At 39.9% G+C, this 25,860-nt stretch overlaps 1 protein-coding gene and 1 pseudogene across 3 annotated transcripts in view; both read right to left on the reverse strand.

Moving 5' to 3' along the window:
- Positions 1–20,892, reverse strand: part of USP50 (ubiquitin specific peptidase 50) — a gene marked incomplete at its 5' end in the record, with an annotated part of 56,419 nt that extends 35,527 nt beyond the window's left edge. The window contains 6 exons of one of the 2 annotated variants that reach the window (XM_079129982.1): positions 8,065–8,197; positions 14,703–14,845; positions 16,725–16,934; positions 18,889–19,084; positions 19,341–19,500; positions 20,856–20,892. In XM_079129982.1, the coding sequence (XP_078986108.1) occupies positions 8,065–8,197; positions 14,703–14,845; positions 16,725–16,934; positions 18,889–19,084; positions 19,341–19,500; positions 20,856–20,892 (879 nt within the window). Of the gene's footprint in view, positions 1–8,064; positions 8,198–14,702; positions 14,846–16,724; positions 16,935–18,888; positions 19,085–19,340; positions 19,536–20,839 lie in introns of both variants that reach the window. The other variant, XM_079129981.1, reaches the window with a different exon arrangement.
- A 1,962-nt stretch (positions 20,893–22,854) lies between these two features.
- On the reverse strand, positions 22,855–25,368 carry LOC306653122 (protein AF1q-like; annotated as a pseudogene). Its single transcript has one exon. The product of its transcript is annotated as a protein AF1q-like (transcript).
- Between the last annotated feature and the right edge of the window lie 492 nt (positions 25,369–25,860).

The raw sequence follows: 25,860 nt of genomic DNA on the forward strand, positions 1-25,860 counted from the left end.
CAAATATTTGAAGGAACATCATGTACGAGGAAAAAAGATTTTCTTGCCAACACATGGACAAGCTCTTGTTCAGCATGAGCCATGTGCATATTACTATTATTGTTTCAGAGGACAAATGGGGGGAAATTCCAAGGAGCAGGGTAGAAGCTTGCTCTGGGCTTCGTGTAGAGAGGTGTTCCGCATGCAGAGGTGGCAGGATGGGGAGCCGAGGACTGTCTGGAGCCAGCCTCCCTCTTCAAATCTTGTCTCTGTTCTTCCTAGCTAGTATGATTTGGGGTAAATTATTTAACCTCTGTGACTACTGCCAGACTGGAAAATAGGAATAACATTGGTGCCTGTTGTCACAGGGCTATGTTGAGGGTTACATGATTATTTTAAATGTGCCTGGTACTTAGCAAGTACTACTAAGTATCTGTAAAGTAAATTAAATAAATATTCTGGCAGATAAAGGGCCTTCCTTATAAAGCAACAAACTCTTCAAGGCCTCAGGTAAAGAATGCATAAATCTCTTCTAAGGAAGGTGAGGAGGTATTCCTTCCCTTTTGGTCTAAATGAATAACTCTTAAATTTCAATCTGGGGGACTTCCCCAAGCAGCCCAGCCTCCTCCGGCGGGAAGCACCTTTCTAGGCTAGCTTCTCGGGGCAGACTACCCAGTGAGAGCCTTTCGACGCAGAGCCAGTCACAAGTCCCCAAGCCAGTGGAGACCTTCGACCCGCAAGCAGCTTCTGGGACCAGGGCTGGGCAGCCAGAGACCGCTCCAGTCAGCCTTGCCCCCCTTCAGCTGCAGGCTTTTTCCACAGGGTGATCCAAGATGGCGGACTAGAGGGTGACTGCATCTCCAGTCACTCCAGAACCCAGGATTCAAGAAAGGGAGGCATTGAGAGACTCGGACTAAAATAGAACCAAGGGGTGAGTCTCCCCCAACCAGTGAAGCTCAGCTGGGCGGCAGGCCCAGATTCGGGCGGCTTATTAGAGTAGGACAGGGCAGATAGTGTTTCCCCCAGGCAGCTTTGAGCACTCTGGCAGTGGGCTCCTCCCACAGGGCCAGATTCTCCAGCCTCACGGAGCAGGCCCCCCAGTGAGAGCCTTTCTGCACAGAAGCCACGCAGGGCCAGCTCCCGCCCACCCGCTGCCAGCTCCCGCCCGCCCCACAGGTTGCTTCAGAGACCAGCACAGGTCAGCCAGGGACTTCCCCAAGCAGCCCAGCCCCCTGTGGCAGGAAGCATCTTTCTAGGCAGGTTCTCGGGACAGACCGCCCAGTGAGACCCTGTCTACACAGAGCCAGCTACAAGTCCCCAAGCCAGTGGAGACCTCCGACCTGCAAGCAGCCTCTGGGACCAGGGCTGGACAGCAAGAGACCTCACCAGGTCTCTCTCCCAGGAACCAGTAGCGGGCTAGGGGCAGCATTCTTCGGAAGCACTACATTATCAAGTTAATCCAAGACTTCAGGCTACTGAAGGCTGGTAGGTGATACACTGGAAATCTACAGGGACACTACAAGCCAATAGAAGAAATCTACAATATCACAGAGTCCCATTGACATCTGACCAATGAGAAAACAAGGGAAGAAAATGTCCGAAACAAACCTAGATACTATATCAATAAAACCCAATGACAGCACAGCAGAAGAAATGTCAGAAAGGGAGTTCAGAATGTACATAATTAAAACAATCAGGGAAGCAAACGAGGAGATGAAAGAACAAATGCAGACATTAAATGATCTCACCAATCAACAGTTAAAAGAGCAAATATGGGAAGCAAAAGAGCATTTCAATAAAGAGTTAGAGATACTGAAAAAAAAAACAAACAGAAATCCTTGAAATGAAGGAAACAATAAACTAAGTTAGAAACTCCATAGAAAGCATAACCAATAGGATAGAACACCTGGAAGACAGAACTTCAGATATTGAAGACAAAATATTTAATCCTGAAAACAAGGTTGACCAAACAGAAAAGATGGTAAGAAATCATGAACAGAATCTACAAGAATTATGGGATATCATGAAGAAGCCAAATTTAAGAATTATTGGGATTGAGGAAGGCTTAGAGAAACAAACCAAAGGAATGAACAATCTATTCAATAAAATAATATCAGAAAATTTCCCAAATCTGAAGAATGAAATGGAAATCCAAGTACAAGAGGCTTATAGGACTCCAAATATACAAAATTACAACAGACCTACACCAAGGCACATTATGAAAATACCTAACATACAAAATAAAGACAGAATTTTAAAGGCCACGAGAGAAAAGAATCAGATTACATTCAGGGGGAAACCAATACAAATATCAGCAGATTTTTCAGTCCAGACCCTAAAAGCTAGAAGGGCCTGGAACAACATTTACCAAGCCCTGAAAGAAAATGGATGCCAACCAAGAATTTTATACCCAGCAAAACTTACTTTCAGATTTGACGATGAGATAAGATCCTTCCATGATAAACAAAAGCTAAAGGAATTTACAAAAAGAAAGCCGGCATTACAGAACATTCTCAGCAAAACATTCCATGAGGAAGAGATGAAAACAACGATGTAAATCAGCAATGGGAGGAACTAGCCTAAAGGAATAGCCAAATAAAGGAGAATCCAAATTATGTCAAAAAACAAAAATGAATCCAATGACTAGGAATACAAATCATATCACAATAATAACCCTGAATGTTAATGGCCTGAACTCATCAATCAAAAGACATAGACTGGCAGATTGGATTAAAAAGAAAAATCCAACAATATGCTGCCTGCAAGAGACCCATCTCCTAGAAAGAGATACCCGTAGACTAAAGGTGAAAGGATGGGAAAAAACATACCATGCACACGGACACAGCAAAAAAGCTGGAGTATCCATCCTCATTTCAGAGAATGTGGACTTCAAGCCAAAACTAGTCAGAAGGGATAAAGAAGGACATTACATACTGCTTAAGGGAAGCATAAATCAGCAACACATAACAATCATAAATATCTATGCCCCGAACATTGGCTCATCCATGTACTCAAACAAATCCTTGTCAATTCCAGACATCAAATAGACCACAACACAATAATACTAGGTGATTTTAACACACCTCTCTCACTGCTGGATAGATCGTCCAAACAAAAATTGAATAAAGAAACCATAGATCTCAATAACACAATCAACAATTTAGACTTAACCGACTTTATAGAATATACCATCCAACAAAGAATGAATACACTTTCTTCTCAGCAGCACATGGATCCTTCTCTAAAATAGACCATGTTTTATGCCACAAAGCTACTGTAAGCAAATACAAGAAGATAGAGATACTACCTTGTACTCTATCAGATCATAATGAACTGAAATTAGAAATAAATGACAGAAAACAGAAACTTCTCCAATACTTGGAGATTAAATAATACACTATTATATGATGAATGGATAACAGAAGACATCAGGAGGGAAATTTAAAAATTCTTAGAAGTAAATGAGAACAAAGACACATCATATCAAAATCTCTGGGACACTATGAAAGCAGTACTTAGAGGAAGATTTATTTCATGGGGCGCATTCAACAAAAGAAGTAGAAATCAACAAATAAATGACTTAATATTACAGCTCAAAGCCCTAGAAAAAGAAGAACAGACCAACACCAGAAGTAGTAGAAGACAGGAAATAGTTAAAATCAGAGCCGGAATCAACGAAATTGAAACAAAAGAAACAATCAGAAAAATTAACAAAATAAATAGTTGGTTCTTTGAAAAAATAAACAAAATTGATAAACCCTTAGCCACACTAACAAAGAGAAAGAAGGAGAAAACTCAAATTACAAAAATTTGGAATGAACAAGGAAATATCACAACAGACACGAGTGAAATACAAAACATAATTAGAGGCTATTTTGAAAATCTATACTCCAACAAAACAGAAAACCTCAAAGACATCAACAAGTTTCTAGAGACATATGAATTACCTAAACTGAACGAGGAGGACATATACAACTTAAATAAATCAATTTCAAGCAATGAAATAGAAGAGGTCATCAAAAGCCTACCAACAAAGAAAAGTCCGGGACCAGATGGGTTCTCAGCCGAGTTCTACAAAACCTTTAAAGAAGAGCTCATTCCAATACTCCTCAAAGTATTCCATAAAATAGAAGAGGAGGGAACCCTCTCAAACTCATTCTATGAAGCCAATATCACCCTGATACATAAACCAGACAGAGACACATCGAGGAAAGAAAATTTCAGACCAATATCCTTAATGAACATTGACGCAAAAATTCTCAACAAAATTTTAGCAAATCGCATACAAAAATATATTAAAAAGATAGTGCACCATGATCAAGTGGGTTTTATCCCAGGGATGCAAGGTTGGTTCAACATCCGGAAATCAATAAATGTCATTCACCATATCAACAGACTAAAAGTTAAGAATCACATGATTATTGCAATAGATGCAGAAAAAGCATTCGATAAAATACAGCATGCCTTCATGCTCAAAACACTAGAAAAAATTGGGGTAGTGGGATCATTCCTTAACATTGTGAAGGCCATCTACGCTAAGCCCATGGCCAATATCATTCTAAATGGTGAAAAACTGAAAGCATTCCCCCTAAAAACTGGAACAAGGCAGGGATGCCCTCTTTCACCACTTTCTATTCAACACTGTTCATGAGACTCTAGCCAGAGCAATTGGACAAACCAAAGAAATTAAAGGGATACGAATTGGAAAAGAGGAACTCAAACTATCCCTGTTCGCTGATGACATGATTATATATTTAGAGGAACCTGGAAATTCCACCAGAAAACTCTTAGAACTCATAAGTGAATTCAGTAAAGTAGCAGGTTACAAGATCAATGCTCATAAATCCAATGCATTTTTATACGTAAGTGATGAATCTTCAGAAAGAGAAATTAGGAAAACTACCCCATTCACAATAGCATCAAAAAAAATAAAATACTTGGGAATCAATCTCACAAAGGAGGTGAAAGACCTCTACAATGAGAACTACAGAACACTAAAGAAAGAAATTAAAGAAAACCTTAGAAGATGGAAAGATCTCCCATGTTCATGGATAGGCAGAATTAATATTGTCAAAATGGCCATACTACCAAAAGTGCTATACAGATTCAATGCAGTTCCAATTAAAATCCCAATGATGTAACTTACAGAAATAGAGCAAGCAATTATGAAATTCATCTGGAAGAATAAGAAACCCAGAATAGCTAAAGCAATCCTCAGTAGAAAGAGCGAAGCAGGGGGTATCGCAATACCAGATCTTCAACTCTGTTACAAAGCAATAGTAACAAAAACGGCATGGTATTGGTACCAAAATAGACAGGTAGATCAATGGTACAGAATAGAGCACACGGACACAAACCCAAATAAATACAATTTTCTCATACTAGACAAAGGTGCCGAAAATATGCAATGGAGAAAAGATAGCCTCTTCAACAAATGGTGCTGGGAAAACTGGAAAACCATATGCAACAGAATGAAATTAAACCCCTATCTCTCACCCTGCACAAAACTCAACTCGAAATGGATCAAGGACCTTGGAATCAGACCAGAGACCTTGCATCTTATAGAAGAAAAAGTAGGTCCAAACCCTCAATTTGTTGGCTTAGGATCAGACTTTCTTAACAGGACTCCCATAGCACAAGAAATAAAAGCAAGAATCAACAACTGGGATAGATTCAAACTAAAAAGCTTTCTCTCAGCAAAGGAAACTATCAGTAATGTGAAGAGAGAGCCTACAGAGTGGGAGAATATCTTTGCCACTCATACTTCAGATAGAGCGCTAATATCCCAAATCTATAAAGAACTCGAAAAACTCTACACCAAGAATACAAATAACCCAATCAACAAATGGGCTAAGGAAATGAACAGACACTTCACAGAAGAAGATGTACAAGCAATCAACAGATATATGAAAAAATGTTCAACATCTCTAGTAATAAGTGAAATGCAAATCAAAACTACCCTAAGATTTTATCTCACCCCAATTAGAATGGCGATTATCAAGATCATAAGCAACAATAGGTGTTGGAGAGAATGTGGGGAAAAAGGTACACTCATACATTGCTGGTGGAGTTGCAAATTAGTGCAGCCACTCTGGAATGCAGTATGGAGATTCCTCAGAAAGCTTGGAATGGAACCACCATTTGACCCAGCTATCCCACTCCTTGGCCTATACCCAAAGGACTTAAAATCAGCATGCTACAGAGATACAGCCACATCAATGTTCATAGCTGCTCAATTCACAATAGCCAGAGTGTGGAACCAACCTAGATGCCCTTCAGTTGATGAATGGATAAAGAAACTGTGGCATATATATACAATGGAATATTACTCCACCATGAAGAATGATAAAATTATGGCATTTGCAGGCAAATGGATGAAATTGGAGGATATCATGCTAAGTGAGATAAGCCAATCTCAACAAACTAAAGGAAGAATGATCTCGCTGATAAGCGGATGAGGACATATAAGGGGGGGGTTTAGGAGGGGTTAGTGTTAGGGCTAGGGTTAGGTTTAGGGTTAGGGATAAGGAGGGTGGTAAGAATGGAGGAAGGAAGGACTGTATAGAGGGAAAAGAGGGGTGGGAAGGGTGGGGCGAAGGGAAAAATAACAGAATGAATCAAACAACATTGCCCTATGTAAATTTATGATTTTTAATAAAAAAATGGAAAAAAATTCAATCTGCATGCAAATCACACTAGAATCTTGATAAAATGCATGTTCTGAGTCAGTGCACCTGGGGTGGGTGGGGCCCCAGAGTGTTGATTTCTAACGGGGAACTGACGCTGTAGGAATCCTGGGCTCCAGCCCTACAGTAGCAAAGCTCTAGAGGGATTTTTCCTATTGCCATAAACCTTAATGTCAAAGATGTTTAGTTCTTATTTCTCATGGATCATCATTTTGCCATGAATTCTAAATGTATGTCTTTTTCAAAATCAATTTTTAGTCTTTCACTTAACTAATAATAACTGAAATACTAAATGGATTCAGAATTTACTAAAGTCTTGAGAGATTCTTTATATAAATGTGTATCTTTTCATAATGCACATAGATTTTAAATGTAATTCTGCTTCTTGTCATTTGAATTTTCTTAAGAGAAACACTTTTTAGAGAAGTTAAAAATAGTAAAAATCTAGGGGAGGAAGTTCCTTTACTATTTTGAAATTCACATTAGTATCGACATTTGATATGACACAGAGAGATGGCACTGTAGGTTCCTAGTAGGATAGTGAGGAAAGAAAAACTAGTTGGGGGCAGGATAAATCGGAAAGAAGAAGAATGCCAAGGATTTAAGTGAAAAAGATAAAGTGATCATTAAAAAAGTTTGGAGGTATTGTTCTGAGTGATATTAATGAGAATACCAGAGAGATTATCATTTTAGAATATGTTAATTCAACAGTAAGATGAAGAGGCAAATTGGCCTTCGGTATATCAGAAGGCCTGGTGGAGCACACTGTTCTCTGGTGGGGGTCAAACCCATCTGATACAGACGCAACTGGACCTCCAGGTCCAATCTGGAATACGACTAATATGACTATATTCCGAAACAGATCTTTGACACCATGATCCGGAACAGAAGCCCAGAGAACAGTCCGCTACGTAGGGCTGGTTAAAGTGGGAAGTTCTGGTGATTTGGTCTGAATTATTCTCCATCCTCTTTCCTTCAGGGACTCCTCACAGATACAGTTGACTTAGAGCCCCAGGGAACCCCTGGGGATTTCTTAGGACTAGCTGCACGTAGGCATCGGATCTGTGACTATCAGTGGCTTTTGCCACTGAGTGGCTCATTATTATGCAGTTTAACACTATTGGAACTGATATCTGTGGCCTCTAGGAACACAATCTGCAAATGTCCCTCCATCTGCAATAGCCCTGAGTGGAGAGAAAGCAGAAAGGCAGTGGACAGGACATTTCACTCTTTCACTACTGTACTGTTCAAGGTCAAAGCAGAAAGTTTCCAGGCTCTATCATTTGTTTTTTACAGGAGGGTACAGGAGAAGTCAGAGAGAGAGAAGGGGCAGAAATTCAAGCAGATTATCTAGAATTTTCTTTAAATATGTTACTCCAAGTTTTAGTATTTTACTCACCACGACTGCACAGAGGTTGTATTTGGGATGCTTCCGGAAAACTGGACAAATATAAGGAGTGAGGTCCAAGTTAGTGAGTGGGTAATGAATATCTGTTCTCAGTTTCCTCTTCAGTGTACCCTGAATGTCAAACCTGGAGAAATAACAAGTGTGTTAAGTATAAAGTGTGTGAAGCACACATGAATGAAGTCTGCATATCTTGACAAATTCCAAGTACAGATAAAAGTAATTTATTAGAAAGATTAGCTGGCACAGACCTGTACATAAATTTCTTCCTTCTTATCTAACAATATTTGGAAACACCACATCCACAAGCTTCACCAACAGTGAGGCTGGTATGAACCAGGAGTTGGAACCAGAAGTGAAACAGTGTAGATTTGAGCTAAACTGAACCTAGTGGGGGCAAAGAACCAAAGCCAGGTTTAGCAAAGGGGAACAGAGATTCCACTGGACAGCTCCTGAGGACTTTGCTCCAGCAGATGTTAGCCATCCTAACCCATGCCTTATCTTGATTTCAGCACATGTTGTCTTGCCAGTGTCCTAATTTGAAGCTCTGAGGTCCTAATACAATGTTTCAATAAGAAAATGTGAAAATCTCTCACATTCTGGACTGTTATATAGATTAGAAGTTTCTAAAGCTGGGCTCATATCTGAATCCTCAAGAGCTTTAAAAATAAAATCATCATGATCATTTCAGAAAAATAGTTGGGTAAGGCCTGAAGTAGGGGGATTACTAAATAAGGCTGAGTCTTCTTGTGCCAGAAAGCAAGAAACCTTGTTCAGAAAAACTAAGAGAATACCATGGGACCCAGGAATCTCATGAATAGGTGCCATCCCAAGAGTAATGAAGATTTATGTCCACAAAAAACCTCTATGCTAGAGTTTATAGCAGCTTTATTCACTATTGCCAAAAATTGGAAATAACTCAAATGTCCACCAGCTGGTTAATGGATAAACAGCTGTTTATTCTTTCATAAAAGTAACAATACACAGAAATAATAAAGATCTACTCATACATGCAACATAATGCATGGGCTAATCTCAAAAGCATCACGCTAAGTGAAATAAGCCAGACTCAAAAGGTTACACAGAGTATGACATAGGTCATTCTGGAAAAAAGCAAAACTGCAGAGATGGAAATCAAATCAGCAGTTTCTAGGGACTTCGGGTTGGGGAAGCGGGTAGTGGAAAAGGATCATAAGAAAACTTCTTGGGGCGATGGAATTCATCTATACATTAATTGTAGTGGTTATACTACATATACATTTGTCAAAATTCATAGATGTGTACATCTAAAAAGGATAAATTGTAAGCAAAACTTAATAAATATAAACAGAAAAATTAATAGGGCCATAGGAATGGGCTTAAGGGGGCTCCCACTGGCCAATTTTGAACAAATTAAACACCAAAGACAACAGACTTCTGGTTTATAATTACAATGCAAGAAACTTGAAAGTTACCACTCTTCCAAAACTATAAGTTGTTGAACAAACAGAATATCAACTCTTCTAAGATCTGTGAGAGAAGTAAGGTGGCAGAACAAACTGGTATCCCCAAAAATCAGAGGGAGAGGGATAGAGAATCACAACTTACCAAAGCAGAAACTGATCAGTAGAAACCATTGAGGGAACCAGTTTGTGGTAGGAAAACCAAATCATAATTGGAGAAGTGCTGGAGATTCATGCAAACAAGTCTGAGAATTAAAATCTCTATAGGACTCAGTCATAAAGGGCTCCACACTTGTGTAAGTTTTGCCTCCAGGCACCCAAAAAAAATTCTCAATATCAGAGGAAAATTTCCTCCTGACCCTGGTGGGGAGAAAGGGAAGGAGCCATTTTGAAATATGCCAGGAGCACTATGATCTTAATAGGGTCTGCCCTCAGGAGAAACCAGTTAACCAGAGCAGAGCCTGTTAGGGTTTCTCTGAGCCTAACTGAGCTGTGGGGAGGGAATACCCAACTCCAGCCTGTTCTGACCATCCTCCTCCCTAAAGGAGAAGAAAAAACCTGAGAGGCACTTGTGAGTTCAATCGGGAGGCACAGACTCATTAAAAGACCTAATCACAGAATTGAACACGTCCCCCTCCCCAACACCTCACCACCACATTACTAAGACCTACTTATAGCTGTTCCTTTTGTGCAGTACATCCTGTTAACAATCAAGAAAAAAAATTATAAGGCATACTAAAAGTTGAAAAGCACAGTTTAAAGAATATCAGAGTCAGAAATAGCAGGGGTGTACAATGATCAGACTGAAAATTTAAAATTGGTTAATATCCTAAGGGCTCTGAGGGATAAAGCAGACAACAGGTGGTATCAGATGCTTCACAAAGCCCTCGCCTGCTGTTATGGTTGGATATGAGGTGTCCCCCAGAGCTCCTGTGTTAATGCAGGAGGTGAAATTATTAGACGATGAGAGCTGTGACCTAATCAGTAGATTAATGCATTTATTGGATTGGTAATTTGGTAATTTTTTTCAGTGCTGGGGATTGAACCCAAGCCCTCACACATGCCAGGCAAATGCTGTACCACTGGAGCACATCCCCTGATGGACTGATAATTTGATGAACTACTGGGTGGTAAGTATATGCAGGTGAGGTGTGGTCAGAGGAAGTGGGTCACTGGTGGCACGCCTGGGGCAGAACATATTTTGTCCCCGGCTCTCATGCTGCTTCCAAATTGCCATGTGGTGAACAGCTTTCCTCCATCATGCCTTGCTGCTGCCTCACCTCAAGCCCAGAGCACAGGAATCCACCAACTGCTGGCTGAACCTCTGAAACCATGAGCCCAAAATTAAACTTCATCTCCTCTAAGTTGTTCTTCTTGCCTGGTATTTTGGTCACAGAGACAAAAAGCTGACTGACAGCACCTGTCTCATTGCCCGTCATCACACCTTTCTGTTCCATCCTCACTCTTACCTAACAGACATACCAACGTGCCTCAGCATGTAGGAGTCCCTTCTCTACCTGGAAAACTCATTCTTCAACCTTCACTCTCACATACTCATTGTTTTTTGTTTGTTTGTTTCATTTGGAAAAATAAGAGACTCAGAATAGCCAATACATACTCATTCTCATGTTTGTTTTTCTGTAAAATTTCTATTCCAAGTTGGTCTGAAGATTTCACTGGATATTTGAATCAGGCATCAACTTTTCTTTCTAAGAAGAAGCTTCACTGATCTAAATATATTCTATTTCAACAATCATTGCATAACCCCCAAATTGACAGGAACTTGTAAAACTGTTTCAACTTCTTGTGTCCTTTTCATTCTTTAAATCTGCCACAACAAAGCATTTGAAAATACATGCCTTTCACAAAGATACACAAGTGGACAATAAGTGCATGAAAATTGCGCAAGAGCATTAGTCACTAATGTTCAACGAGATACTAAGATGAGGGTGGTTCTTAAAAACAACAAAGTGGAAAGAAACAAGCAGAGGTGAGGACCCTTGTAACCCCCCAAGGGAAAGAAAGATGATGCAGCCACTATGGAAAAGAGTTTGGCAATTATCATAGGACCTATCAAGTCCACTCCTAGATATAAACCTAGAGGAACTGAGCAAGACGCAAGCAGATACTTTTAAAAATACATTAGGGAGGCTTTTTCCACGGGGCGATCCAAGATGGCGGACTAGAGGGTGACTGCATCTCCAGTCGCTCCAGAACCCAGGATTCAAGAAGGGGAGGCATTGAGAGACTCGGACCAAAATAGAACCACGGGGTGAGTCTTCCCCAACCAGTGAAGCTCAGCTGGGCGGCAGGCCTGGATTCGAGTGGCTTATTAGAGTAGGACAGGGGAAATAGAGTCTCGCCCAGGCAGCTCTGAGGACTCTGGCGGTGGGCTCCTCCCACAGGGCCAGATTCTCCAGCCTCACGGAGCAGGCCCCCCAGTGAGAGCCTTTCTGCACAGAGGCAGCGCGGGGCCAGCTCCGGCCCACCCGCTGCCAGCTCCCGCCCGCCCCACAGGTTGCTTCAGAGACCAGCACAGGTCAGCCAGGGACTTCCCCAAGCAGCCCAGCCCCCTGTGGCGGGAAGCATCTTTCTAGGCAGCTTCTCGGGACAGACCGCCCAGTGAGACCCTGTCTACACAGAGCCAGCTACAAGTCCCCAAGCCAGTGGAGACCTCCGACCTGCAAGCAGCCTCTGGGACCAGGGCTGGACAGCAAGAGACCTCTCCAGGTCTCTCTCCCTGGAACCAGTAGCGGGCTAGGGGCAGCATTCTTCGGAAGCACTACATTATCAAGTTAATCCAAGACTTCAGGCTACTGAAGGCTGGTAGGTGATACACTGGAAATCTACAGGGACACTATAAGCCAATAGAGGAAATCTACAATATCACAGAGTCCCATTGACATCTGACCAATGAGAAAACAAGGGAAGAAAATGTCCGAAACAAACCTAGATACTATATCAATAAAACCCAATGACAGCACAGCAGAAGAAATGTCAGAAAGGGAGTTCAGAATGTACATAATTAAAACAATCAGGGAAGCAAACAAGGAGATGAAAGAACAAATGCAGACATTAAATGATCGCACCAATCAACAGTTAAAAGAGCAAATACGGGAAGCAAAAGAGCATTTCAATAAAGAGTTAGAGATACTGAAAAAAAAAACAAACAGAATTCCTTGAAATGAAGGGAACAATAAACCAAGTTAAAAACTCCATAGAAAGCATAACCAATAGGATAGAACACCTGGAAGACAGAACCTCAGATATTGAAGACAAAATATTTAATCCTGAAAACAAGGTTGACCAAACAGAAAAGATGGTAAGAAATCATGAACAGAATCTACAAGAATTATGGGATATCATGAAGAGGCCAAATTTAAGAATTATTGGGATTGAGGAAGGCTTAGAGAAACAAACCAAAGGAATGAACAATCTATTCAATAAAATAATATCAGAAAATTTCCCAAATCTGAAGAATGAAATGGAAATCCAAGTACAAGAGGCTTATAGGACTCCAAATATACAAAATTACAACAGACCTACACCAAGGCACATTATGAAAATACCTAACATACAAAATAAAGACAGAATTTTAAAGGCCGCGAGAGAAAAGAATCAGATTACATTCAGGGGGAAACCAATACGAATATCAGCAGATTTTTCAGTCCAGACCCTAAAAGCTAGAAGGGCCTGGAACAACATTTACCAAGCCCTGAAAGAAAATGGATGCCAACCAAGAATTTTATACCCAGCAAAACTTACTTTCAGATTTGACGATGAGATAAGATCCTTCCATGATAAACAAAAGCTAAAGGAATTTACAAAAAGAAAGCTGGCATTACAGAACATTCTCAGCAAAACATTCCATGAGGAAGAGATGAAAAACAACGATGTAAATCAGCAACGGGAGGAACTAGCCTAAAGGAATAGCCAAATAAAGGAGAAACCAAATCATGTCAAAAAACAAAAATGAGTCCAATGACTAGGAATACAAATCATATCACAATAATAACCCTGAATGTTAATGGCCTGAACTCATCAATCAAAAGACATAGACTGGCAGATTGGATTAAAAAGAAAAATCCAACAATATGCTGCCTGCAAGAGACTCATCTCATAGAAAGAGATACCCATAGACTAAAGGTGAAAGGATGGGAAAAAACATACCATGCACACGGACACAGCAAAAAAGCTGGAGTATCCATCCTCATTTCAGAGAATGTGGACTTTAAGACAAAAGAGATTCATAATGATAAATTATTTAATTCACCAAGCATTTGTAACAATTTAAAATTTTTGTGCTCTTATTAATGTAGTTTCATTTTTTTAAATCCAAAGTGACAGCACTACAATAATTAGATAAGTCCATAATGTAATCAAAAGGTGTCAAACAGATACTTTTATACTGGTGTTCATTGTAGCAATTTAAAATAGCTGAAAGGAGGAAACAACCCAAATGTCTGTCTATCGTTAGATGATAGATGAACAAGCTGTGGAATATACATGCTTTGAATACTATTTGGTTATAATAGGAAGGAAATTCTGGTACATGCTGCAACAGGGATAAGCCTTGGAAGTATTACACTAAGTGCATATGCCAGAAAAAAAGCACAAATACTGTGCGACTCTGTTTATGTGGGTTCCTAGAACAGGCAAAGTTATAGAGACAAGTAGGTGAGGGTTCCAGGGACCAGGAGAGGGAGGATGCAGAGTAATTGCTTAGTGGTTACAGAGTTTCTGCTTAGAATAATGAAAAGTAGTGATTATTTTACAACATTGTGAATGCAATTATTGCCAAAAAAAATTGTACCCTTAAATTGCCACAATGGCAAAATTTATGTTATGCATTTATTGCCACAACTTTTAAAAAATTAACAATGTAATATACCAGATACCATTGGATTGTACATTTTAAATGGGTGAATTGTTGGCCTGTGAATTATATCTCAATAAAGCTCTTCTAAAGTATCTGCCCATAAGCCAATTCCCAGGGAATTGAGAGGCTGAGGCAGGAGGATCACAAGTTCAAAGCCAGTCTCTGGAACTTAGGAAGACCTAAGCAATTTAGTGAGAACCTCTCTCAAAATAAAAAATAGAAAGACTGGGAATGTAGCTCAATGATAAAGTGACCCTGGGTTCAATCCCTAATATAGAAAAAAATTGCCCACAAAACATCAAAATTCATACCTTTTTAAGTGAAAAATAATTATTTTTGGTGCTTTGGAAATACTGGCCCTCACAGCTGTTTCCTGCTTGGTTTCACAAAAAGAGCAATGAATTTGGTTGTTCCAGGTCAATGTGTCTTGTTGAAAAAAACACTGGAGACAGTCCTGTTGAGGAAGAAAAAGCATTTGGTGACCAAACTGGTAAACTGCATCCTGGGGTCTCTGTCTGTATTAGAACTTTTAAAGAGTCCTGGAACTGTGCTCCTCTGTGCTTTTATTCAAGTCAACAGTCCTGGAGATATCCGCATCACATGCTGCAGCCTGAAGAACTGTCGCTTTCTCACTTAGTTACTGAGATGGATTGAGGGCTCATCTCACTTATAATCTATGAATCAGCATCTTAACATTGGTGGTTTATTTCAATTTCCACTAATGAAGTCAGGCAGCTGCTTCATACTATTCTTCTCATCCCTAAAATGACCTGATGACTGAAAAATGACCATATCTCAGGGTTCAGGTGTGGCAGCCCATAAAAACATCAGGGCAGAGATAAATGAAACTCCATGTCCCCAAGATATACCCTCACTGTGGCCAGGGCCCTGGTTCTGCACACTCTTGACCTAAAGAGGAAGATGAACAGCAGAACAGCCAGCACCTCATTTAAAGAGTGTTTAGAATTCCTTCCAATCAATCTTTAGTTGTTTTATCTGAGAACAAAATCCAGTCCTGAATAAGTGACAGGATTCTGTTCTCTCATTCTGGTATGTGAAAGCTTTTTAGCATCCAGGTGTGGTGGTGCATGGACTTGGGAGACCGAGGCAGGGGAATCTCAAGTTTGAGATCAGCCTCAGTAGTCCAGCAAGACCACCTCAAAATAAAAGTAAAAAGAGCTGAGGGTGTAGCTCAGTAATAGAGCATCCCTGGGTTCAATCCCCATTACTAAGAAAATAAATAAATAAAATGAAAAACTTTTAGCAATAGAAGTGCTTTCATAATTTAGGGAGAAAATAAAAATTCATATTATTCTGCAAAGAATATTATTGCTCCCCACCTCCTATTATGCTTCTAACTTACCGCTTCCCCACTTCTACTTCCCCTGCCTGACCCCCAGCCCCACACAGCCCTACACTGTTCCACCCCATATTCAGGCTTACACATTAACTTTTGGCACTATAGTGAAGAAAATTAGAGAACTAAATTAAGGTACTTGAGTCCACTCTCTCTTCCCAATACATTTCACAGCTTTAGTCCAAAATATAACAGCCTAAGATAAAGTCCAAATCTTTAATATCTAGTTCCCAGTCTGAACCTACAGAGCTCTGGTGTGAAGGAGGGTCATAAAGCTTTTGCAAGAAATGATAAATTCCTTATATATATTCCAGACCAACTCCATAAAGTAAAAAGTCCCACCTAACTTTACAATGTTACAATGAGACCGCTTTTCAAGTAAGTGTGTTTAGAAATACAATCACTGCTGGTCATGGTGGCATACGACTATAATCCCAGTGACTCAAGAGGCTAAGGCAGGAGGATTACAAATTCAAGGCCAACCTTAGCAACTTAGGGAGGTCCTAAGCACCTTAGCAAGACCCTGTCTCCAAATAAAATATAAAAAAGCTGGGGATCATGACTCAGTGGTATAGAGCCCCTGTGTCCAATCCCTGGTACCAAAACAAAAAACAAAAAGCAAAACAAACAAAAAAACCTGAATTCACAGTAATTTTCAGCTGATATGTCGCTTTTCTAAAAAATGCTATTATCATGAGCTTCCCTCCTTCCTTTATTTATTTTTGAAGTTGTAAAGTTGCTTTCTCATACTGAAAAACGTAGAAAATAGTTCTGAGAACATCGGGGCTGAGGGTAGAGCAGGACTGGCATATCTAGGAGTAGGCCAGGTACAGTGGCGGAGGCCATTAGCCCCGGCTACTCAGGACATTGAGGCAGGTGGCTCTCTTGAGCCCAGGAGTTCAGAGGCCAGCCTGGGCAGTGCAGCAAGACACTGTCTTAAGAAAAGAAAAAGCACTTAGTAGTAAGGAACGCTTACCTGAAGGGAACATTCATATTCGGATGGAATGGGGAGGGAGAGGACAGTGAAGACTTCGTTCTTATAGGTGCAGTTCTCACACTTCAAACATGTGATGCCGTAATTGAGCTGCCCTTCAAACAGCCGGGTGATGATGGATGTCTCATTGGCAATCATCTTCCTGCAGCATCTTTGAGCAGATCCTTTCTCATGTGATCTTCTTCGGTGGTACTGAATCAAGGAATACATTCCCTCATATCAACTATTCATTATCAAGAAACATTTTTAGTAGAATAACTTTTTCCTGTCAGGATGATATATTCCTGCCAGAAACCACTTCGTTTTGGATTCAGACAATGAGTAGAACAAGGCCTTCCTTGAGAGTTTATGTCAGTTGTGATTTTTGATGATTCTGTTTTTTCCCTTATTTGGTAAAGCTGAAGACTGAGGACACCCCAACCAATAAACACATGTCCAGGCCCCCAATCTGACAGCCTTTGACTGGGATACAGAAATCTGGAGCTAATTTTTCCTGGCAAAAGGGTAAGTCAACTATTTCGGGAATGAAAGCTGATCTAGAAGTAAAATGAAGGAGTATAATCTTTCTTCTCTCCAGTCTTTTCTGCTTATGTTTCCTACCTTTTTCTGCTTTCAGTTATAAATAAGTAAATGAATGAATGAGTGTTGTACCCCAAATGATTCTTTAAAGAAAAAAAAAAGTAGCTGTTCCTGTCAAACGTGGGCATTTGGTCCTTAGTGTAGCTTCTGTTCAACTTTGTATCACAGAAATGAACTGCTGTGAACTCTTGGCCCTCATCTTGATTTAGCCACATACACAGTCCATGATCAGTGGACCAAGCGCTTTGTCTAAGATGACAAGGGCCAGCTAAGGGGGTGTGGGGAAAGGTGCTTTTCTTCCTCTTTGTCATTGGAAGTTTTGACCTCAGGGTAAATACAAAACATTTGTGCTTTCTCCAGTTTTCTGATAGTGAAAGAATGGAAACAAAGCTCTACTGATTTTTGAGGCATACACACACACACAAAGGCAAATCTTAAATTCCCAAGGCAGCCTGATGTAACAAGTCTTGTGGCCTGGTTTGAGTCCAGCTCATACTCAGAAATAGCGTTTCCAGAATTTCCAGGGTTTTAGGGCCTCTGCAGGCTGCATTTGGAACTGGAGCGGCTTCTGCAGCCAGCTCTAGCTGGAACAGTGCTCTCACCATTGTGCAGCTGCTGTCTGCTTTAATCATGCTTGTCTGCTGCCAAGGTCTTCCACCCTGACAGGAATCAAATGCCCGAACTTTCCCTGATTTCTAGTTTGGCCCAGGGAACCAGAATGCTATTTATTTCAGATTGGCTGCAGACGAGGACATGAGTGATCGTTACTGACCAATACCTTCCACTCCGGCTAAAAAAAAGGGTGCTCTGCGGATATCTTATTACTAACAATGAGAAATAGAACTGATGATTATGATTAGTGGTTCCAGTTTGTGATCCTAATCCTAATGCTAACACTTTCCTGGATGTTAGGTACGGACGAAGGAACATTAGCATAAAGGAGGCTGCACAAAGTCAAACACATATCTTCAGAAAGCATGGGTCTCAGACCAAGACCAAGGCAGACCCTTAGAGGAATGGAGGAATTCGTGTTCAATCAAATGTATGTCCTGATCCAATGAAGAACTCAGGTTCAACTTGTTCAGTTTGGAGATGTTTAGTACATGGGTTTGTCCCTTAGGCAAACCCAAAGTTTAATATGTTCATGGATTTCTAGTTATCATGAACATTTAAGTTGTAAAGTTTTATGTTATTTCTCAGGAGGAATTTATTTTTTTTATTAAAAAATATGATTTCCACTCTTTAAAACTAGTTCATGCAGCTGTTATTTGCAAAGGGAACTAGATTAGTGGTTCCACACCTGGCTGATCACTGCAAATGCCAAGAGTTTTCTCAGAAGACAGCCCAAGACAGTCCAACTAAATAACACCAATAAGTGCTGTAGAATCCCATCTCCCCAGGCGATCCTGCTGAAGTTTGGTAAATACATTTGTACATTCAAATACCCCAGCACCTAGCATAGTGCTTGGCATGGAGTACGCCACATTGACTAAATGAATAAAAGAATGAAAAACAGAAGTTGCTGATGAAACTGCAGGCCTATCCTAAGACCATAAGCCCTACTTACCTTTTTCAGAGCTTCATGAAGTTCATTTAGGACATAAATCAAGAATTCCTGAGCATCTTGTTGTGTCTTTTTCATAAACGCTGGGTAGAGGTTGCCAAGAGCTGACCGAAATACTTCTGGAGAGACACAGTCGGAGTCTCCAAGCCACATGTCTGTCATCAGGTATGCAAAAGCAGTGGCAACCTCACTGCAATCCCTTGGAAGAAGGAAGGGGCATGTTTCTGGCTGGTTTAATGAAAAGAAGGCACCTAATCACTCAAGCATGGGGAATCAGTCCAAAAAGCGAACGTCATTTGCCCGTCCCACTTTACTCACCCTAGGTCTCTTGTCTGGGGAGCTACAGCCTCGACAAGCCTGTTTAACCCCTTGCAGGGACTCCGGAGGGTTCCTTCCCTAACCTCTCCTGGGGGGCTGGGGCTGGGGCTAACTGCAGGGAGCACACAGGGTCTTACTTCTGAAGAGCTGTCATGTACTTTCCAGAGAGGAAGTACTCCACCAGCGGCGAGATGCTGCAGAGGCACTGCAAGATGGCATTCATGTAGCACGTGTTGCCCAGGTTCCGTAGGCCAGTCACGCCCTGGAAATGGGGCTGGTTCTCATCTGCCTCGTTAACTGGAAGGGAGTCATAATAGTCTGTGCACTCTGCACTGTGTTGGTACCACGTGGAAAGAAGGAAAGCGTTTTGAGGGAACAAAATATGTGCAAATGACAATAAGCCCCTTTTGACCTCATGAAATAAGAGTCCTTAGTGAGACGTCCCTCAAACACATTCCCAGAAGGATTTGAACCTGAAGTCTAAAATTGCATTCTGTAGTTCAGAACTCTTAACAAGTGCCTGAAGCCAAACAAGACCTAGATACAACTTTCTTCCTAAAATTAAAATAAGAGAACTGAGTTGTTCAGAGTTCTAGAATTGGTCAGCCTACAGGGAAAATTTTCCTACTAAAATCCAAAGTTTTGCCATTTTTCCTGGGCAAGTAAATTATTATAAGTAGTAATGACAACAATTGGTAACAGTTGATAATAGCAATAGCTATCATGTATTTAGCTTGGCAGTATGTTAAGCACTTACCTGCATTTTCACATTAAATTTGTGCAACAGTTATATGGAGTAGGGACAATTCTTTTAAAAGCCCATGTTACAGATGAGACACAAGGTTTTAAGCGGGTTCGTCATTTGCCCATAGTAATACACCAGGGCAGAGGTACAGAGGTATGTAGAAAAAAGGAAAATCTACCTACTATCATTTTACCCACCCCATCAAGAAGTTATTTTGAATTATATGTCATATATTAAGAATGTATTTTATATGTATACACATGTATATATGACATATGAGAATATACTACATATACATATTAAGAATATACATACATATATTAAGTACACAAATATGTGTGTGTGTATATATACATATCCATATATAAGACACCTACACATGCATACATAGAGAAAAGGAGAGAAGGAGAAAGAAAAAGCATAGACTTTATTGAAAAATAGGTCTGAGTTTAAATTCTGACTATGTCACCTACTAGCTATCTGGTCTGGGATGCCTATGCCGGCTTTTCATCTGTAAAACAGAAATAATGAGCTGGGTTTGTAGGTCAGTGGCTTGCTCCCCTGCCCCCATACTTTGTCTGATATTAGGGCCGCAAGAGACAGCTACTTCACTTCAGTACCTCTGTTCACAGTCATGCCCATTTGAAAAGTCCCCACTGGTACACAAATGGTCATTTTCACTTTTATTTACCAATGTAATGAACGTCTTGGACTGTCACTCTTTAGGAAGTACATGTATTGATTGCCTAGATATTAGATAATATCTTCCCTTCCTCTGGGTCAAACCTGGAGAAACCCTTTCTAATGCAGCCTGAATCCCCTCCCTCATTTGAGCATGGCTACCCCCCCCTCCTGAGCTTATCTAGAAAGCTGTAATAAATGGAGGCTCACAGGACATAGTAGATACCAAAGTCGTCCGCAGGGAATGACCGATGAGAAGTCATTTTAATGGAACCACGTTGGATTTTCACTTCTATTCAGGAGCTGCGGCTAATCCTTTTAACTTCATTTCTCCAAGCCTGTTATGCTGGCTCTTCTTGTTTGTTTTAAATAATTTATAACTCTTCCCCTTTTCAATAGCTGCCAACTGATTGTCACTGGTGTCACACACCATTCCAACTTGGATCTTTTCATGCATCATAATCCTTTCCACCCACCCTCAAGATTCTAGCATGTTGCCAGGAGATACTGTTACTTGGTTGTCTGAAACTCATTTATAATATTAGATTTCTGAGAATGAAATGTGCTTGTAAACTTTCTCCATCACTCAGTTTCTCTTGTGTAAGTGTCAGGAGCGGTGAATGAATCACTGCTCTGAACTGCCCAGAGACAGAGGTGACACTTCCCTCAGGAATTTCTTGATGCAAAGGCGTCAATCAAAACTGCCCAGTTGATGGTGATACCCTCTTAAAAGGGGGATTCTGTGCTAGCCTTGGAATTTATTAGTTCATAACCTTGAGTTCAAATGCCAGCTGCCTGGAGGTGGAGAGCTATGGGCACAAGCTGATAAGCCCTAAATGAGCTGCTTTACCCTCAATTTCAGTTTTGTTTGTCTTGAAGAAGCTTTCTCACAATAAATCCTTTTGATGTTTAAGTCTATATAATAAAGGTGCTGAGCATGCTTGTGGTCAGTCTTCTTGCATCAGAAGTGGGCTGATCCAGCAGTTCTCACTTTTTTCTACTTTAGTGTCTGTTTATCTTTTTCCAATTCCCTCACTGCCCAATTCAGGAAACTGAGTAAAGCAGTCATGCGGGTCAGGACAGTTGGTGCCTTGGGACTGGGACTCAAATGCTGGTGTGAACTCTAATTTGTCAAGGTGAGTGGTACACTCTTAATAAAGAGAAGCATCAATTAAAGGAGTGAGTTTTGATATGGCTTGGTGATAAACGCCAAGAAACTAAAGAAAAGAGAGCTCTGTGTTACAATGCTAAAGACTATGTTGAAATCACAGGGCAGCCCTAAAAGGAAGGCACAACTGGCCCAGTTTTTAGAATTTGTTCTTAAAACGTTTGTTTTCTTGGAGAAGGGGGCAGTAGATGTAGATTCATGGGAGAAACTTGGTAAACAGCTATGTGTTAGATAAACAGCCAAGGAATCAGACAAAATCCCTGTGGGAACTTTCACCTTGTGGTCTTTGGGTAAGAATTGTCTTGATCTATGTTGTGACAGCATAAAATGTTTGGCTTTTGACCTGATTGATTTCTGGTTTTAAAAATGCTGTGAAAGGCTGCAAACAGTGAACAGAATCTTCAGCCTGCAGCATCTCCTGCAGACCCTCCCCCTGCTCTGTCAGTCTGTCTTCTGAGAGTAGTGGTGGGGGAGGGTTGAAACTCTGGCCTCGGCCTTAAGAGAAGTTTTTCATCCTTCCTGGAGAAATAAAAATTCCAAAAGGAGGTGTTTTAACTTTGACAAGCCTAGATACTTGGCCAAAAACTGTCTGTAGCTGCTTAGATATAAAAACAAACTAGGTCTATGTCCATGTTGCTGCTGCAGTAAACATTGAGCTAATGAGTGTAAATCACAATCAAATGTAGAGGGACAGTTTTTAACCTTCTCAGCTAAAACCTCACTGGGATAATGTTTCCAGAAAAAATGTGAACTATAGCACCATGCTTTTAGCGAGTCCTGCAAGAGTTAAGACCACAGGAAAAAGTGTCTTTTTAAAATTCAAGCTGTTTCTAACTCAGATGGCTAAAAGAAAAAAAAAAGTGTCACATTTAAATCCAAGCTTCTTCTGGTCTAGATTAACTGGTTGTCTTTACCATACTGTTTTGTTAATAACCTCCCCCTAATACTACAGCACCTGGAGAGAACAATGGAAAGATTCTAAATGTATAAGTTTTCCTTTTTTTGGGGGGGGGGGGGGAATTGAATGTCTTTATTAAATAAATGAGTAAATGGCAGCACAAATCAGCAATAATTTTGGAAGGAACAAGGTGTAGGGGCAGAATGTAATCATTCATTTCATGGTAGCTTTAGAATTGTGCATGAGGCCGACTGATCAGTAGTATTATATATTGCAAATGAGGAAGGGGCAAGACTAAATACTCAGGACCAAACCCCTATGCTTTTTAGAAGACTGAATTAGAACCTTACAAATTATCCTAATAGCAAGGTTTCTTCTTAAGATTTAAAATCTGATTTTCCTTAGAATTTTCAACCCACAGTTAGAAGCAAAGTTATAAGTGAGTAGGCTCAAGAATACCCTTTTGGACTAGGGAGGCTGACAAAAGAATGATGAGTTCAAGGCCAGCATGGGCAACTCAGACCCCATCTCAAAATTAAAAAAATAAAATGGGCTAAGGATATAGTTCAGTGGTAAAAGGCCCCTAGGTTGGATCCCCAGTAACTGCAGAAAACAAAGAAAAGAACACTTTTTGGAAGGAAAGAGCTTCAACTATTTCTGAAATGATTCAGTGCTTTCCCATGTTTTAATTTTCCATAATATATTATTTTCTCTTGTTTTATACCTTAACCCCCAATTTCTCTGGGGAAAAGAATGTATTATAGGGAGCAGGATTAAAAAGATTATCATTTTAGCATTTTGGATCATTCTGTGTGGCAAGTTATCTTAAATTAAAAATTAGAATATTTTCAGTAACCCTGGAAAAAATACTTAAGTTTACTGGTAATTACAGAAAACTACAAAGGTTTAAGCAATCTTTTTCTTTTTTGTGGTGCTAGGGATCAAACCCAAGATCTTACACATGCCAAGCAAGCCCTCTGCCAGAGAGTATGAGCAATCTTTAAAGCTGATTAAAAATGAAATCAAAATGGTCTCCTATTTTACACTACTATTCCCTGATGCCTCCCCAAAGCCTATTTTCTGGGGTTAATAATCCAGGGGGTGGGGGTAGGATTTCTGTGATCCAGTACTCTGTTGCTTGAACCCTTTACTTTGGTGTGAGGTCTTTTGAGAGAAATGGAGTAGGTAGGTAGATAGTTAAACAAACAAACAAACAAACAAACAACTGGTGGATTCATCAGCACCACCAACACAATAGAGAGAAGAGAACAAGATTAATTTGGGAAAAGGATGAGAAGGAAGGGGCTTGAAAGAGAAGACAGTGAGGGCAAGGCGGTAGGAGAGGTAAGTCTTAGCCTAGAGCAAGTCCAATTTGAAGGAGTGGATGCTGGCAATGGGAGCTCTCCAGAAGTTGAAGGTGCTGTACTCTAGGAGGGTGTCACCTTCTGGGTTTTTCTTGTTCTGCTCCTGTTGCTTGCCGGGTCATTTTGCCAATGCTGCTGTCCTTGGTCTTGTAGGTGGGTGTATCTGACAGACCCAGGCCTTCCAGCTCCGACAGATCCAGTTCTGGGATAGGCATCCTCCAGAAAAGAAAGGAGCTGTACTGGCTACTCACAGGGTCCCTCATAGTTTCCTGTTATCAATGAATTACTAGCATGTTCTAAAGATGGAGGGAGGGCCTCAGGGGCTCTGGGGTCTGCTCAGGGATGAAGAAAAAGGAAGCCGCTGAGGTTTGGACGGCTTTGTCCTCTCACTCCCTCTCCCTCCACAATGACTCAGTTTTCCTTTTCTTAAAAATCTTTTCTGAGAATTTTATAGGCTCTCACATTCTTTAACTATCTGAACTAACTCTAATCTGAACTCAGAGTGAATGCCGAGTTCATAAAGATGTTCTACATGCCCCTTTACTAGAGGAGTTATGGTTTTCTTTAAAAAAAAATCCTACATTTTTGAGCTCACCATTTTAGCGTGAATTCACATTTGATCTTGTGTGCCTACATTAATGTGTTTTTCTAATCAGTTTTATTTTATCTAACTACAATCTGTTTAGAGGCCAAGTTTTCTATGGATGGTGGTATTGGGGTCGATCTGATAATCATCAGAACAAAAGCTGCTATCTGAAATCTTTTATTCCAGTGTCCTCATGGATGTTAGATCATATACCTGACGTTTCCATCTGCACAGGCTTGTTCTATATTTAAGTCATGATATAAAAGTCTGATTGGCTTTACTTTAATTTCTAACAGGTTAAGTCTAACAGAGGTTTTAATAAATATCTGTAACATTACCTCCTACCTGTGGAGCTCCACCTACAAAAAGTTGTAAAAATCTTTGTTTCCTGTTTTGTGTATATGTGCACACTGATGTCTTGTGTCTATGTCCATATAGCATGTACATGACATTATAATTGGCATATAGATAAATTAGTGCTCATAAATTAAAATTAAAAATGGATTGAAATATTTTTAAATTTACATGACTTAAAAAGAAGTTCAGTTTAAATTGGGTAAAGAGATAAAAATAAAGATGACTTTAACATTACTAACTCGAGTTTTTCTAGGTGGTCAGGCAATTAAGCGTTGGTTTCTATAAAATCTCTAAACTATAATATCATTGCTTCTAACAATTTTCTTCAACAGGAAAGAGATGGTTAATACTGTGTTTTACATTTGTTTGATATCTTAGTTTTTACAGTTAAAATAAGTAAATTAGATTTAACATAAATGGGATTAATCTTCATAAATTTGTTTGTTAAAGAGACACCTAATTAATTTACAAAGTTAAAATACTAAAATATCATCTATTAAAGATAAAAATCAAGCACTCTTAACTAAAATGTACTTAAACATTAAATGTGTTTTCATAAATTGGTTAATGGAAAAGTTTACTTTGTTTCTCTATTTTCACTAAAAACAGAGTTGCTGGGAGTTAAGATTCTGTCAGGTGTGATTTATGTGTAAAGATTCTAAGAGGTTTCGGTCTGGTAAAGTAAAAAGTTGTAAATGTCTAAATAAATTAAAAAAAATTGTGGAGGATAAATTTCAAAAAGTTTGTGTGTAATTAAATTGGTTATATATAATTAACACAATCAGTTAAAGTTATCTAAGGCTTTTTCTTCTTTTAAAAAGAAAAGTTCCTAATCTACAAGGCTGGTTTTTTGTTAAG

The sequence above is a fragment of the Sciurus vulgaris genome (assembly GCF_902686455.1).
Source record: "Sciurus vulgaris genome assembly, chromosome: 2".
Taxonomy (NCBI): domain Eukaryota; kingdom Metazoa; phylum Chordata; class Mammalia; order Rodentia; family Sciuridae; genus Sciurus; species Sciurus vulgaris.